This window comes from Arvicola amphibius, chromosome 18, assembly GCF_903992535.2.
Source record: "Arvicola amphibius chromosome 18, mArvAmp1.2, whole genome shotgun sequence".
Lineage (NCBI taxonomy): Eukaryota > Metazoa > Chordata > Mammalia > Rodentia > Cricetidae > Arvicola > Arvicola amphibius.
The window spans coordinates 32,304,279-32,319,467 of NC_052064.1; the positions used below are offsets into that span (position 1 = coordinate 32,304,279).

Below are 15,189 nucleotides of genomic sequence, written 5' to 3' on the forward strand. Positions count from 1 at the left end.
GCCAAGCCTGATGACCCTGAACCCACAAAGCAGGAGAGAACTGTCTCCCGAAAGTTGTTCTCTGACTTCCAAACACTCTGCAGCACTAGGGCCCCCACAAACACCTATGTGAGCACACACACACACACACACACACACACACACACATACAATAAATGTAATTAAAATATTTTAAGTCAGCATTTCTGTCTGCTTTAAAAGACACACTAATTGCTATTCAAAGTTCTGACAACCTACACATTATGAGTACTTTCCAAACTACTTTCCAATATGGAGATCCTGGACAAAGCACACATATAAACATGAGCAAGGGCCTGCTGGCTTCCTCTTGCATCAAAGGACCCCAGAGAAGAAGGAGACAAAAACAGTGTTTCTCTTGAAGTCTGTGATAACTCACTGTGTAACCTGAGGCGTCTGAGAATCAACCACTTGAAAACAGACTACCCAAGATTCTGCTAAACTAAGCTGCTGGTGGTGCCTTCGGGAAATGTAGGATTGCAAGCTGTCTAGACAGTCTCTTACCTGTGAGGACGGAAACACGCAGTATCACCGGCCAAGAGAAAAGCAAGCAGAAACCCCCTGCAGCTGCCAGCTGGAGTCACCTGGAGGCTCTGGATAAAGACCCTGCACGTCCTTGGATTTAATCCTGACCTTGCAGCCTAACCAGTGACTCACGGGCCGTAAGCCTCCCCCGCCAATCCTCCCCCCCCTTGCTTTATCCTCCACCTCACCAGGGTTTTCTCTCACCCTGCTACCACACTCCGCTCCGAGCCGCTGGTATTTCTGCTCACAGTTTCAGGATAGCGATAACCTTTTTTTTTGGAGGGGAGGGGGGAATGGGTCTTCTGTAGCCCAGGTGGCCTTGGTTACTGTGTGTGTGTGTGTATGTGTGTGTAACCAAGGCTAACTTTGGATTCCTCGTTCTCCTGTCCCCGCCTTTTTTCCCCAAAGGCTGGATTACAAAAGTGTGCCACTACACTCATCTGAGTTTTTTTCCTTTAAACTTTTTCTTTTTTGTAACTGATCTCTATATTTTTCTCTGCTCCCCTCCCTGTCTCTCTCCTCCCCTCTCCAGCCCTCCCCCAAGGTCCCCATGCTCCCAATTTATTGAGGAGATCCTGTCTTTCTCTACTTCCCATGTAGATTAGATCTATGTAAGTCTCTCTTAGTGTCCTCATTGTTGTCTAAATTCTCTGGGATTATAGGCTGGTTTTCTTTGCTTTATGCTTAAAAACCACCTATGAGTGAGTACATGTGATAATTGTCTTTCTGTGTCTGGGTTACCTCATTCAAAATGATGTTTTCTAGCTCCATCCATTTGCCTGCAAAATTCAAGATGTCATTATTTTTTTCTGCTGTGTAGTACTCCACTGTGTAAATGTACTACATTTTCCTTATCTGTTGTTCTTCGGTCGAGGGGCATTTAGGTTGTGTTCCAGATACTTTTTTTTCAAGTCTTAATGCAGAAATCTGCTCTGAAGGGTCATCTGGCAAGAAAGAGCAGGGGCAAGCGGTTCCAGCTTGGATACAGAGCAAACCTCAGCTATTCACTGCTAAAAAATGGGGAGGCCTGGGATTGACACTTGTGACGGCCTCTGTGAGCATCCATTGGGATCTTTTCATGAGTTACATGGGTGCTAGGGCTCCTTGCAGTTAGAAGGAACCCTAGCGGTTAGGAGTCATCCTAGAAGCCTGAGTGCTTCACTAGGACTGAACTGGACGGAGCTGCAATGTGGTATCGGAGGGCACGCTGCCATCTGAGGGTTTCTCTGGTTCCATTCTCTGAGTTTTCACTCATTTCCACAGTGATCCCATCCTCTTCCTCAAGGAGCTAGATGTTTAACTACCTTGTCTTTACTAGCCAAGTGTGGCCTTTGTGTGTTGATCCACAGTGTCAAAAACAAAAAGGGAAATCCCCAGAAGGGAGTGAGCACTGGTCCCTTCCCACAGGGTGCGGGCTCATTCTGGCAGAAGGCAGCAGGTGGAAAGGTGGGGACAGCCTCCGATCCTCTCTACCCCTCCCTAAAGACAGAAAGGTATCCTAAAGACAAAGATAACTACCAAATGTCTTTTATTCAAGGAAACAGATTCCCCTTAAGACTCTCCTCCTTGGGTCATAGGGTCAGAGAGTTCTTCTCTGTGAGCAAATTGGCTGCAGTTAAAAGTGAGCTACAGAGCCTGCCCCCGCACCATTTCGAATAGTCACGGAACAACTTCACAGAGATGAATGTCTTTTATTATGAAAACTGCTGTTACATTACAGCCAACATCCCCAAACAGTATTTTAACAAACACTTGTCTTGATTATAAAGTAGCTCGGAAATCATGATCCTTTTGGAAGGTAATTAGTGCCTGCTGAGTCATCTCACATTGAGCAGGACACGGCTCACCAGGGAGCACAGCAGATGAGACTAGAGCACCTGTGTTACCCAAACCACACGCGGTCCTGCTACAGCCAGGGTTTGTAGAAGAGCAGACAGTAGAAACGTGGTGGGGTCACAATACTGTTGAGGTGGGGGCAGCCAAAGTGTGTTTTTCCTTTCTTCCCTTCTGAGTTCAGGGTGAGGTACTGGGAAGGCCACACGCTGGGCTGGGGACCCTTGCAATTCCCTTCTTCCTTCCTTCCACAAAGCCAGTCTTCCTTCTCCACACAGAGCCTGCACCAGCCTCCTGGGACCAGTGGGCTCTGTAGCAGCTCGGCATTAGAGTTTGGATTCCAGTGTATCCCTACGTCTTTTCTAGACAGCAGACGGGGGTTCCTATGAGGATGCATTCCATGTTAGGATCAGGATGTGGAGCCCCTCATGGGACCTCTCCCAGCACCAATACCTGGGGGGGGGGGGCTTATCAAAGCCTAAAGCTGCAGTTTAGGAATTCTTCCTCTTCCCCCGGTGAAGCAGCATGCTGCCCATGTGGCTGGAAGGGATCCTGGAAGGCAAGGTATGGCTGCTTCAGTCTCAAGTACAGCCCGCTCCTTGCCGGGGGACGTGGGGTAACCGCGGATGGATCCGGACAAACCAATAACTTAGGAACAGCCAGCAACTTCTTTCACGTAAGCAGCTTTCTTGGGAAATTTCCCTGCAACGTCATGGACCCCAGTGAGCCTTTCCCTATAGGAAAGGGGTAACCGGTTTCCTCTTCTAAGGAGGTGTGTGGATCTCAGCACAGGCCAAGACCAGCTAAGCGGATTCCTATTTCCTTTTCCGCTCTCCATCTGAACTATACAGTATGTTTTCTGCCCTGAGCTCAGGGCTCTAATTATTAGTAAGGCTCAGAAATAACACACAGTCCATTCCAGTTTCAACACGGTCTCTGCCACCACCGGGCGACTCCAGGTGGCGCGGCAGCCTCCACAGATAATCCAGCTCTCAAGCTGGCAGGTGACCTAGTTAAGCTTCTCACGCTGAATCTGGTAGTAACAAGCCTGAAAAAAATTCAAAATAAATTCAAATTTTCTTTTTAAGGCCAGTGAAAGAACAATCCATTATTAACACAGATTGTAATTAACAACAACAAAAGTGTACACATATCCTGTTTCAGCTGTGCCCTGTTCACAAGTCTGGAGGTACACAAGGAGTGTGTGATCACAGATCCCCGACACAGGACAAATCAGGGCTCCAAAGAACGCACTTCGGAGAAGCACGTTCAGCGGTCCCTCTGCCTGTGCTCAGGGTGACACCCGCTTTCCACTCTTGAAGTTGATTTCTTAGGATCAATCGCAAACACACCAACACCTTGCTGCTGTTGATCACGAAGGTAGTGATCTCGTCTAGTAACTGTTCACAGGAGAGCAGCCTAGCCACCGTCTACCCCACGGTCACCCACGTGGGGAAGTGACCTCACTACAAACGCACCGGCCCTGGGTAAAGCTAACCACGGTGCCGCTGGTATTCCAGGCACAAGCTTCAGTCTGGACTCCGGTGACTCTGAGCGTCTGTCCTCGTGTGCATTTCCCTATTTCCCTTTGGATCGCTGCATGCCCCCCACGGAGCACTAATAAGTAGTGTGTTGAAAAGTTAAGGCAGGCCACAAACCTGGCACTTGGTTCTAAGCTTTTGCACACTTTTGGGGTTCTGCCTGTCCTTCGCTCCTCCTTCTCGACAAACCCCACAGCACCCATACCTGCTGCCTCGGTCTACCCCCAAGACTGCTGCATGACAGCAATGCTTATTTTTACATTTATTAAATATCTTTAGCAGTTTTAGCTAGCTCCTTCTATTTCTAATGTGAAAATTTTATTACTATATTGTTAATATGAACACTGTCCTTTCCATTAGGGACTTTCTATTCATGTGACCATAACATAATATTTCATATTAAATATTATAATTTTATAAGATTTTATTACCTGGCAGTGTAGGTCTGATTTCTCCTAATTTAATGCATTATTTTGCTTTTAGTACCAACAACACATATTCTGAAGGTAGTCTACTCAGAAAGGCAACTCAGACCCAGAAAGAGAAATATGGTATGTGTTTGCTTATACGTAGATGGTGGCTGTAAAGTCATTGATAAGCAAGCTACAATCCATACAACTACAGAGATCAGGTACAAGTAAGGGACTGGGGGACAGACGGCTCTCTCTAGGAAGGGATGGGAGGATCAACAGGGAGGGGATTGGGAAGTGGGGAAAGACAGGCAAACTAAGGGCCATGCGAGGGGCATATGGGAACCTAAGACAATAGAAGCTTCCTAAATGAAAATGTACATATAAAGGCAATTTAAACGAAATCACCAAATAACGGGAGACACGGCTCCAAATGAAGCTTCCGTTACTGGGAATGGGTTATCTAACTGAGCTCTTGGCCAAGGGGCCCCACAGGAACCCCCAAACAACTCAGGTTACTGCCAAGGCTTTCAGCGGTTCTTCACAAGCCAGCGGTAAAGCCCTACCTCTTGCTGAACAGGGGAAGTCAAGCTGGTGCCCGCCTGGAACCTTCACCCCTAGGGACTAGTGTTCGGGGTACTAGAAGGTGCTTTGCACACGGCCAGAGGATGAAGATAAACATGAGCCCCCACAAGCCCAACACTCTGTAAGAGTGACCTGCCTTCAAGAACGCATTTTGGAGAAGCATCTTCAGTGGTCCCACAGGGCCGGCACGAAGATCGTGGGAGCAACTAACCAATATCTGATTAGAGTTAAGGCCCGTGTGGGGGTCTGAAAGAAAACGGCCCCCAAAGGGAGTGGCACTACCAGGAGGTGTGGTTGTTGGAAGACGTGTGTCACTGTGGAGGCGGGCTCTGAAGGTTCACACATATTCGGGCCACACCCAGTAAGAGCCAGGACCACAACGGTCGCCTTCTCCAGCACCACATCTGCCTGCCAGGACAAACTGTAAGCTGCCACCTCAGTTCAAGGCTTTTCTTTCCCAGAGTTGTGTGGCCACGGTGTCTCTTCGCAGCATGGAACCCTAACTAAGAAAGCCCACATCCAATGCTGCTTGGGTGGCCAAGACGCTGATACTAAATAGGCCAGGGACCTAAGGAAAAACCAAATCCTGCTGTTCCACTAAACAAACAACAAAATGACTCCTAATGACATCTGCTGTACTCGTGAACCTGGGCCTTGCTCAGCCATCACCAGAGAAGCTTCCTCCTGCAGCAGATGGGAACAAATACAGAGACCCAGACAGACATTATTCAGAGGGTGAGAGACCTTGAACACTCAGCTCTAAAGGGAAAGTCCCCATCAAATCCCTCCTCTCAGGGCTCGAGGACTCTGTAGAAGAGGAGCAGAAAGACTTTAAGAGGCCGGGGATGAAGACACCAAGAAATGAAGGTCTTCTAGACACAACAGGACGATGCACGTATGAACTCAGAGGCTGTGGCAGACACGGGGCCTGCACGGGTCTACCCCACGTGGGGTTCTAGCACTAAAGGAGACATGGACTCAGCCTCCACCCTAACCCAGAGGCCACCTCCAATTGAGAGTCACTTGTCAGTGAAACATTAGTTTTCTCCAAGGGAGAATCACTGGGAAAGCCATGACCAGCAGTGGAAGTCAATACAGAATGAACCCAAGAGAACCACTGGAGTTTCTTTGCCTCATGATGTTAGCAGGGCATTTTTTTTTTAAACCTACAGATCATTTCCATCTGTATTGTGGCTTCCAGTTTTATGTTTTTAGGGGATTCCTGTGTGTGAACAAGTGTGTCTCTGTGTCTATATGTGTTTCTTGTGCTTTTTCTTGTCTGGTTGTTTTGTCCTATTTCAATTTGCTTGTTTTTTATTTATTATATTGCATTTTATTATTATTCCCTAGAGGCCTGTCTGATTTCTAACAAGAGACAGAAAGGGTGGGGGTATGGATGCAAGGGTAGGTGGGAGCGGGGAGGATTATAGGGAGGGGAGGCCATAATCAGAATGTTATACTGCAAGTGCCATAATCAGGAAAAAAAATCTATTTTCAATAAAAGAAAAAAATAAAGTCTACCCTGAATTCTTCCATAAAGAAGACAGTGTGTCAGGCAAAGTGCTCAGCCTTGCATTGTAGCCTTTAGGAAGCACTGGCACAAAGGCCACTAAGAGCTCCAGGCTGGGCTGAGCTGTAGAGGAAGACCCTGTTCTCAAAACACCACTCCCCCCAAAGAAAGAAAGGAAAAGCAGCTACGGAATGGCAGACTGAAATTAAAACCTGCCTCCACTCACCTTCAGGGTGGTGAACATTATGCCTTGCTCGCCGTGCTGGAGATAGGGGTCCATCAGGTCCTCAATGAGGTGGACTTCAGAGCCTAAATTCCTAATCCTGGCCAGAGAGAAAGAGGTGGGAAGCTCATTCTGCTTCAAGTTCATTCTGATTCTTTGGAATCAACTAATAATGGCAGAGAATAACAGCCTAACACAAAGACAGGACCATAGGGCAGGGAAAGAAGAACCTAACACAGAGACAGGACCATAGGGCAGAGAAAGAACAACGTCACACAGAGACAGGACCATAGGGCAGAGAAAGAACAACCTCACACAGAGACAGGACCAGAGAGCAGGGAAAGAACAACCTCACACAGAGACAGGACCATAGGGCAGAGAAAGAACAACCTGAAACAGAGACAGGACCATAGGGCAGGGAAAGAACAACCTCACACAGAGACAGGACCATAGGGCAGAGAAAGAACAACCTCACACAGACACAGGACCACAGGACAGAGAAAGAACAACCTCACACAGAGACAGGACCATAGGGCAGAGAAAGAACAACCTCACACAGAGACAGGACCAGAGGGCAGAGGTTCTCAGCCTTCAGCACAGCTCCTGTCCTGGTGACCCCAACCATAAACTTATTTCATTGTTACTTCATAACTGTACTTTTGCTACTGTTATGAGTCAGAAGGTAACTCTTAGGAAAGGGTCGTTTGACGCCCACGGGGGTTGCGACCCCCAGGCTGACAAACACTGCCGGTGTGGCCTGGGTTAAGAGAAGTGGCATTCTCCTCTAGTGTGGCACCTGCTATCACCAGTTCAAGAGAAGCAAAGGGCAGACCTGGAAAACAACAAACGGAGCCAGACCACAATGCAACGACGTCAGAAAAGCCTGCATACCTGGCCCGTAGCACCACATACAAGAAGACGGGGAACAAGTCGTCCATGGACCACAGGAAGTCCTCCTGCAGGGAGGCCAGGACACTCTGGGAGATCTCCTCGAAGGTCTGCTGAATGACCTTGAGCTTGTCTGACGGAGTGAATGTTGTGCTGTTGTGGAGAGAAGTGTAGAGCATCCTAAGATTTTCCCAGGAAAGCCATCTCTAGTCATTTTTAAAAAATAGTTCCTCTTGGGTCTCGCATGCCTCGGATCAGACACAAGAGGCAACCACAGTGTGGTGGGGAGGCCTCTGTAATCCTAGTGTCTGGGCATGAGGCCTCCGGCTGTCGGGGAACCCGGACAGAATGTTTCCTCTGGCCCACGGGATCAAAGGAATCTCTTTTCTGAATTAAAAGTTGGTTAAGTTCCATTTGGCTGATGAGAGGGGTACACAGATATATCTCTCGACTCCTTGAAAACACAAGGACACTTTAGAGCAAAACAGCCCGGATGTTTACAAAGAGAGCTTGTGATCTTCACGAGAATTCTCACAACCTCAGGAGTGGAGAGGAAAATGACACAGCCAGGTCTTGTCTGGAAAAAATATTGGCGAGAAAGGGGTGGGGACATGTTCCTTTTCCTCGCTCTGACGGTGTGGCTCTTCAGCAATGCCGGGCATTACCTGATCTGCTGGAGGCATTCCACGGCAGAGGCAAAACAAGCATCCTTTGTGGTGGGCAAAACCTGCGTGAGGAGAATGACTGTCAGAAGAGAGGCATCTTCTGCACCGAGAAAACGAGGGATCCTGGGGGGGGGGGGCCAGTTTGCTGGGGAAAGCCGACATTAACATGACTATATGCATGTAAAATGGAACACCTCACAGCAAAGACAAGCATGTTTGGTGAGAAACTAAAATCGGCTTTACCTTTTTGCTCTCTCCAAGGATTGACAAGGTTGCTGGCCAAAATTTCCTACAATGAAAGCAAAAAATAAGTCATTTTGGTAGGTATACCCCCATTTTTAAAAGGGGGATCATTATCTTGGTTTCCCTGTTCCCATTAAAAATAACTTCTCTACAAATTGGTTCTGAGTTTCATGTTTTTATTTATGTTTTTCCTAGGTTTAGTAAAGAGTCTGGAAATGATTTAATAGTGTGAATGAAAGTTCCTGAAAAGAAGCTGTGCCTAGCTGTGGATAGTTTGCGGCTGCAGAGCCTGAGGGACTGACTGGATTTTGGTACTACAGAAACACTGAACTCTGGGGGTTCAGAGACCGATCACTTTATCCTGGACTAGTCTCAGCCTTCCGGAATAGCCATTTGTGGCCCTACTCTGTATCTGAAAAAGAAAACACCTTATGATAATAAATAAAAACCTCTTAGAAAGTATTAACTCAGAACAACGTGATAATAAGTAAAAAAAATCTCTTAGGTAGTATTAACTTAGCAGAATACTCTCTCTCCAACCCAAGAGCTAAGACTGTCACCAGACAGCATCTTGGGTCTACAGCATAGCACCCTCATCTCAACGTCCCTGCTCCCTGGGGCACCCACCAATGCATTTAAACTTGCCTTGACTTATGACTGTCTTTGTTACTCTGTAAAACTGCTTCCATGTTGGAAGACTGGGTTTGGGGTAACCTAATTAAATCTGTGTTCCCAGGCCACGGTCACTGTCTCTTATGTCCTGTAAGACGAGAGCTGTGGTTTTTACGTTGACAATGGCACCTACGATATCCCAAGAGCTTGGCATCTATAGCCCTGCGCCCTCACACTGCAGCCCGGGGAGAGCTCTGGTTTTTATGTTGACAACGGCACCTACGATATCCCAAGAGCTTGGCATCTGCATCCCTGTGCCCTCACACTGCAGCCCGGGAAGAGCTGTGGTTTTTATGTTGACAACGGCACCTACGATATCCCAAGAGCTTGGCATCTGCATCCCTGCGCCCTCACACTGCAGCCCCGGGTATTTCCTTCACCTGCTCTCATCGCATTTTTATTACCAAATCACTCAATTAAAACTGCTCAATAAAAGTGTGTGCACTTTTTTATATGATAATGAACACGTTCAAGATGGATAAGCAGCTTCATAACCATCTTGAGTGCTCTCTCTCTCTCTCTCTCTCTCTCTCTCTCACACACACACACACACACACACACACACACACACACACACACACACACGCGCCAAGAACTTCTCGGCAGTGCCCAAGGGTTTTCAGCTCGGTACCGACCTCTGCACCCCAAGGAAGCCCAGGAGAGGGAGGTCCGGCTGCTTGTTTAGTCGGAGCACACACTCCCAGTAAACGTCCTCCTCTCGGTCGTTGTCCAGGGCGTACAGCATGAAGAGAGGGGGGTAGAGGCGAGGCAGCAGCACAGGGAGCAGCAAGCCGGAACTGGTTACCACATACCTGCAAACAGAGAGGGAAGGCAGGGGCGTTAACGCAGGCGGAGACTGCACTTCCCTTCCTAGATGACACGGCTCCCAGGACCTGCTGAGTGCTGCTCTACACACATGGAGCTGACTGTCTCAGACCACGTGTCAATTCTACACACGTGGAGCTGACTGCCTCGGACCACGTGTCAATTCTATCGGATGTCTGGAAATCAAACTGAAGATCTCTTTTGCTTCCATCTTGAGGCTGCTTTTGTAGGGTCACCTAACTCAGCAGCCTTCATGCCTGGCTCTGTGTGGCTGCTCCTTCCTGGACAGTGGCCAGGAACCTTAGAGGGGCCACTGAAGAAATGTGGAGCTGGGAGTCACGCAGCCCTCACCCTAACCCTTCACCACCCCACTGAGCCCACTCACCCTGGCTCTGGGGACTCAGATCCGGAATCTGACCTCCCAGTGCAGAAGGACCTCCTTCCAGTAGGCTGAGGAGCAGACAGAGGAATTGTGCTGCCCTCTTCAGGAAGCTCAGGAAATAAGAACCTAAGCAATAATTGAAAACAGACCAGAAAATTCAATGTCCAGAACGGCCAGAAAGTAAATATCAATTTCAGTAGCTGAGCTATCTAAGGGCCTATGACATCAAAATCCACCATTAACCAACTCTTCTAGCCCCGAGACTCTCAAATGATGCTCCTTACAGACTGGGATGGGGTGGCTGTAAAGGGAACTCCTACACAGCGGGTCCCCTTCCAGACACACCCAAACACCCGTTTTCACAGAAAGATCCTTCCTAAAGCAGGGAAGGAAAGTTAAAGTGGCTGCTTTCTGATTCGGGCAGGAAAACAGCAGCAGATGACCTCACAGGTGTAAATTGTAAGAGAGAAAGGGGAGGTCTGTGTTAGAATGGGTTAGGGCGCAGAGGTGAAGGAGACAGAGGGTGAGGGAGAGAGGGGACAGACGTGAGGGTACAGAGATGACGGACACAGCGTGAAGGGGAAAGAAGGGACAGAGGACTGCCTCTGGAGAGGGGGCTGACGTGGCACACAGGCAAACGGCAGTTTATAAACCCATGTTAGGATGAGGTGTTTAATTTTAATTGGGCATGTTGATTAGGTGAACCAAAGGGGGCTTCTGACTGATGGACCTTAGTAGTCAGCCTCAAGAGGAGGAAGTGGCCCAAACGGGGAACAGACGCAGTGGGTGGGTTTAGGAATGGAATCTGATGGTTTTCTTACGGCAAGGGAATGGGGAGAAGAGCAAGACCTGCCAGAGCCATGTGTGAGCAGGCTGGTGTCCCTTCCCAGCAGCCCCCCGGGAGGGTTCAGCCAGAGGGATTCTCATCTACCCAGGACACACGTTTCTTACTGGCAAGTCTCATCTGAGGTCAATCTGCATCAGCTCTAACTGGAAACTCGCATTGACTCTAAACATCAGTTTCAGAACACAAGACAACTCCAGAAACCTCAACGTGAATCTCAGAAGTCTTTTCTAAAATGCACTTGTACTAAGTTAGTAGGGGTTTCCTAGTTCTGTTTTTCCTCTGTGCCTTGATCTTTTTTTTTTCTCTAACTCAGTGGTTCTCAGCCTATAGGTCGCGGCCCTGAACTGGTCCCAGGTCGGACATTTACATTATGATTCATATCAGTAGCAAAACTACAGTTACGAACTATCAACAAAACAATTTTATGGTTGGGGTCCCCACAACATAAGGAACTGTATTAAAAGGTCGCAGCATCAGGAAGGTTGAGAACCACTGGTATAGGCTGCCATCTTTGACTCCTGGTACGTTGGTGGGGTCTACCTTAAGTAAGTTTATTGCCCGGTTTATTTCAGAGGCTTAAATCTTGACCTATCAAAGGCAGCTTGTAATTTGCCTGTTTTTGTGGAGTTATGCTTTGCCACCCACCTCTGCTCTAATTTTATAGTTGGGATTACAGAGACACAAAGTAAAGAAGCTCCTTCCCATGGCACACACCTAGCTAAAGGTGGCACTGTAACACTCCCATGCAGTGATCCTGTCTAGACACCCAGCTCCCTCCACACCCACATGTTCCAAATGTGCTTGGCAACACAAGGAAGTTTCTGGGGCAAATTCCTAGGTGACTCAAATAGAGAACTCATTTGTTGGTTTAAAACCCAGCTTCCAAGCTCCAAGTTGCTGCTGTCTGAATCTGTCCCCTGGATGACAGTTACTGGTTCATCTAATCGCTTCTCTTGGTTCCTGCTCAGGCATCCAGAATCAGCCCCTCCTCTAGCCCAGCTCATCACCCTTCCTTAGTGTCCTTCGAGCGCTAATCTTGCTGGCACACCGCACGAGTTACCTACTCTTCCTCACCCGGGCTCGGAAGCCGAACGAAACCAGGGCCATTCCACTTTTCAGTCTTGGTTAGAGACCGGAGCACTCAGGACAGACGGAGCTGCTGTGAGGGTCCCAGTTTACAGTCAGCTGCCTGTCCTGTGCTTAGGTTGTGGAGATAGGCTTTAGCCTTCAAGTTCAATATGAATAACACTGCTATATTTTACACCAAATCAGACTTGGAAAACCAAACGTATATTTGTTTTCACCTTCAGTGACATCAATGAGTGAGAACACTAATGGGCAGGAATATCAAGGGCTAGGTTCATCTTTTTAAAATATGAGCATGAACACATCAGGAATGCACGAACACGTTAGAAATTTACTTCCATTATTTAATCTGCTGAAGAATTTGCGGCATAAAAACCATCTTCTCAGTGAACACTTCCTATGATAAAGGGGAAACAGGCATTGCATAATGCTGGGTTAGCAGAACAGGCCAGAGTTTTCAAACACCAGTGCAGGGCTCTCTTACCTCACAAGCTGGAAGATCCGCTTGAGATAGGACTTAATCTCCTTCACAGCTTCCTGCAGTAACCGGCGGTTGGCCCCCACGCCCACGTATGTCATTCTGTACACCGCCACCAAGGTCTCCACAAGCCTGCCCAGTGGGTGCAGCGGGGTGTCACAGGCCTGGGCAGCAGGAGCAAGGGCGCTGGTCAATAGGCAGCAAGGGCAACGGCAGCAGAAACCAGCCCACAATAAACCCATCACAAATGATAAACCATTTCTGCAACACCAGGAGTCGATTTGGGGTCAGGGAAAAGGAACTTTCTAACTATTGGGCCTATCTGAACTGTAGGGAGAACCCTAGGGAGCTATGGTTTGGGGTTTGAATACCCACCGCGACTGTGGGACAGGCCTCACACTGTGGCTTTCCTGCAGGGTAACATTCCACATACACTTTGTGACCTGTTTTACTTTTGCTTTTCTTTTTACGCATTAAAAAAAATTTTTTTAAAACTGTGTGTGTGTGTGTGTCTGAGTACAGTAGCTCACGGAGGCCAAAGCTGCAGAAGCCCTGGAGCCAGAGTTACAGGCAGTTGTGAGCTGCCAGATGTGGGCGTTGGGGACAGACTTGGGTTCTCTGCCCCTGAATGTTGAGCCATCCCTCCAGCACCTACTCAACACCTGTTTTGGACACAAGGTCTTGGTGTGTAGCTCAGGTTGGCCTCAAACTTATCCTCCTGCCTTAGCTTCTCAAGGGCTAAAATTAGAGAAATGTGTCACTGTGGCTGGCTGACTCTTGTTAGTTTAAAATGTTAAAACCCTTCTTGCAATAGTATTCCACATCAGGAATTTCATTTTGTCCTTTTTTATGGCTAAACAATTTTCTACTATGGAAAAATTAATGTTGGCATTTGTTACAGTGGGAGAATTATAGTTAACAATACGATACAGCTCAAAACAAACAGAAGAAAGGATTTGGATTTTCATCACAAAGATATCTAAGTGTCCTGAAATGATCACTATGTAATATATAAGTGTACTGAAAAAAAAATATGTGTACTGAAATATCATACTATTCCTACAAAAATGTAATTATCATGTGTTGATTACAAAACCAGTCAGAGGCAATAACCTATAGTGGCTAGAGCCTATAAGCTGGCGGAGGACTGCCCTGAGTTCAAGGTCAACCTGGGCTACGGTGAGACAATCTTTTCAAAAAGTCAAAGATTTAGCAAACAAAACAGAGAAAGTAAAACCAAGATTAGGTTAACATTTGAATGATGATTCTGTGTGTTTTGGAGGTGAAGTGGGGGTAAGAGGGCTTCATAGCTTAGGCTGGCTTCAGGTTAGCAGGCGGTCTTGTCTGGTCCTCCAGCGAGCGCGCTGAGGTTTCAGGACCACACCCAGCTGATCTACAGCCTTTCATGATTAACTCACAGAAGCGAGGTCGTTTGACTTGTTTACCTTGATTAAATACTTTCTGATGTCGTCATATTTCTCCACAGAGAAGGCGCCCACATGCTGGGGAATGTACTCCAGACTCTCTAGCGTCTGAGTCTGTGAACGGCTCAGGATTTCCGGACTGCGGAGAGAGGAGGAGAGCCCAGCATCTCACATGAGAAAGCAAAACATTGTAGAGTCGCCAACTGAGGAGGAAGGGGAGCATGTGGCACAGACCCATCTTGCTCAATGAGGCTGACCTGCTACTCTGACCCAGCACAGGCCTGATGCCCTCAATGTGGCTGGCCTGCTACTCTGAGAGTCCGCTGACCCAGCACAGGCTTAACACGCTCACCTATGGCAGTCGACCTGCTGTTACATAAATCTACTCGAGACAGCATTTGACATTACTTCATCGTTGTAAGAAACCGTGAAAACTGTACACTGTCCAACTGAAGACGCAGTGCCGGGAAATCCTTAACATGAACTTGAAATGAAAGCTGGTGCCAGTCTTGCCAATGAAAAGAAAATAAGGGAAGAGCTAAAAATAATAAATGAACGAGCAAAGAACGAGATGAAAATGGGGAGAGAAGCCAGGCCTCTGCCCACAGCAAGGAGCATGGGTAACTGCAGGGCCCCATCCGTGCAGGAAGCCCATGCAGCTCCACTCTCGTTTACCTTCCTCACATAAATACATAGTATCATTATATGATGAAAGTCAAAACTTGAATTCTCTTTAATCGTGGATATTGGAAAGCAACTAACAGATGCAAATGAAAAGTAGCACAAAACTAATTGTTGAAAGATCAAATGTGTGCGTTTATGTACGAAGATCAAAGCGAGCACTTTTTGATATTTCACAGCAAAGGAACCACACTAACGACTACCTGCAAGCAAGACTGCTTCAGGAACTAGAGATTCCGTTTAAATGCTCAGCAGTGCTTGTGGGCATTGGGAAAGAAGAAGAGAGGCGGATGGAGAAAGGGAGAAGAGGAAGGGGAAAGATGAACGAAAAGTTCATCTGCGATTTTCTTCCA

At 47.6% G+C, this 15,189-nt stretch overlaps 1 protein-coding gene across 6 annotated transcripts in view; it reads right to left on the minus strand.

The window, feature by feature from the left end:
• Positions 1-2,214: 2,214 nt before the first annotated feature.
• Positions 2,215-15,189, minus strand: part of Als2 (alsin Rho guanine nucleotide exchange factor ALS2) — a 59,980-nt gene continuing 47,005 nt past the window's right edge. For all 6 annotated transcript variants that reach the window (XM_038315191.1, XM_038315194.1, XM_038315196.1 and 3 more), the window contains exons 26-34: positions 14,177-14,294; positions 12,738-12,895; positions 10,324-10,446; positions 9,749-9,925; positions 8,442-8,487; positions 8,199-8,260; positions 7,537-7,686; positions 6,649-6,745; positions 2,215-3,424 (exon numbers count right to left, since the gene is read on the minus strand). In XM_038315191.1, coding sequence (XP_038171119.1) covers positions 3,386-3,424; positions 6,649-6,745; positions 7,537-7,686; positions 8,199-8,260; positions 8,442-8,487; positions 9,749-9,925; positions 10,324-10,446; positions 12,738-12,895; positions 14,177-14,294 — 970 coding nt within the window. In that variant the 3' untranslated portion in view covers positions 2,215-3,385. The remainder of the gene's footprint in view (positions 3,425-6,648; positions 6,746-7,536; positions 7,687-8,198; positions 8,261-8,441; positions 8,488-9,748; positions 9,926-10,323; positions 10,447-12,737; positions 12,896-14,176; positions 14,295-15,189) is intronic.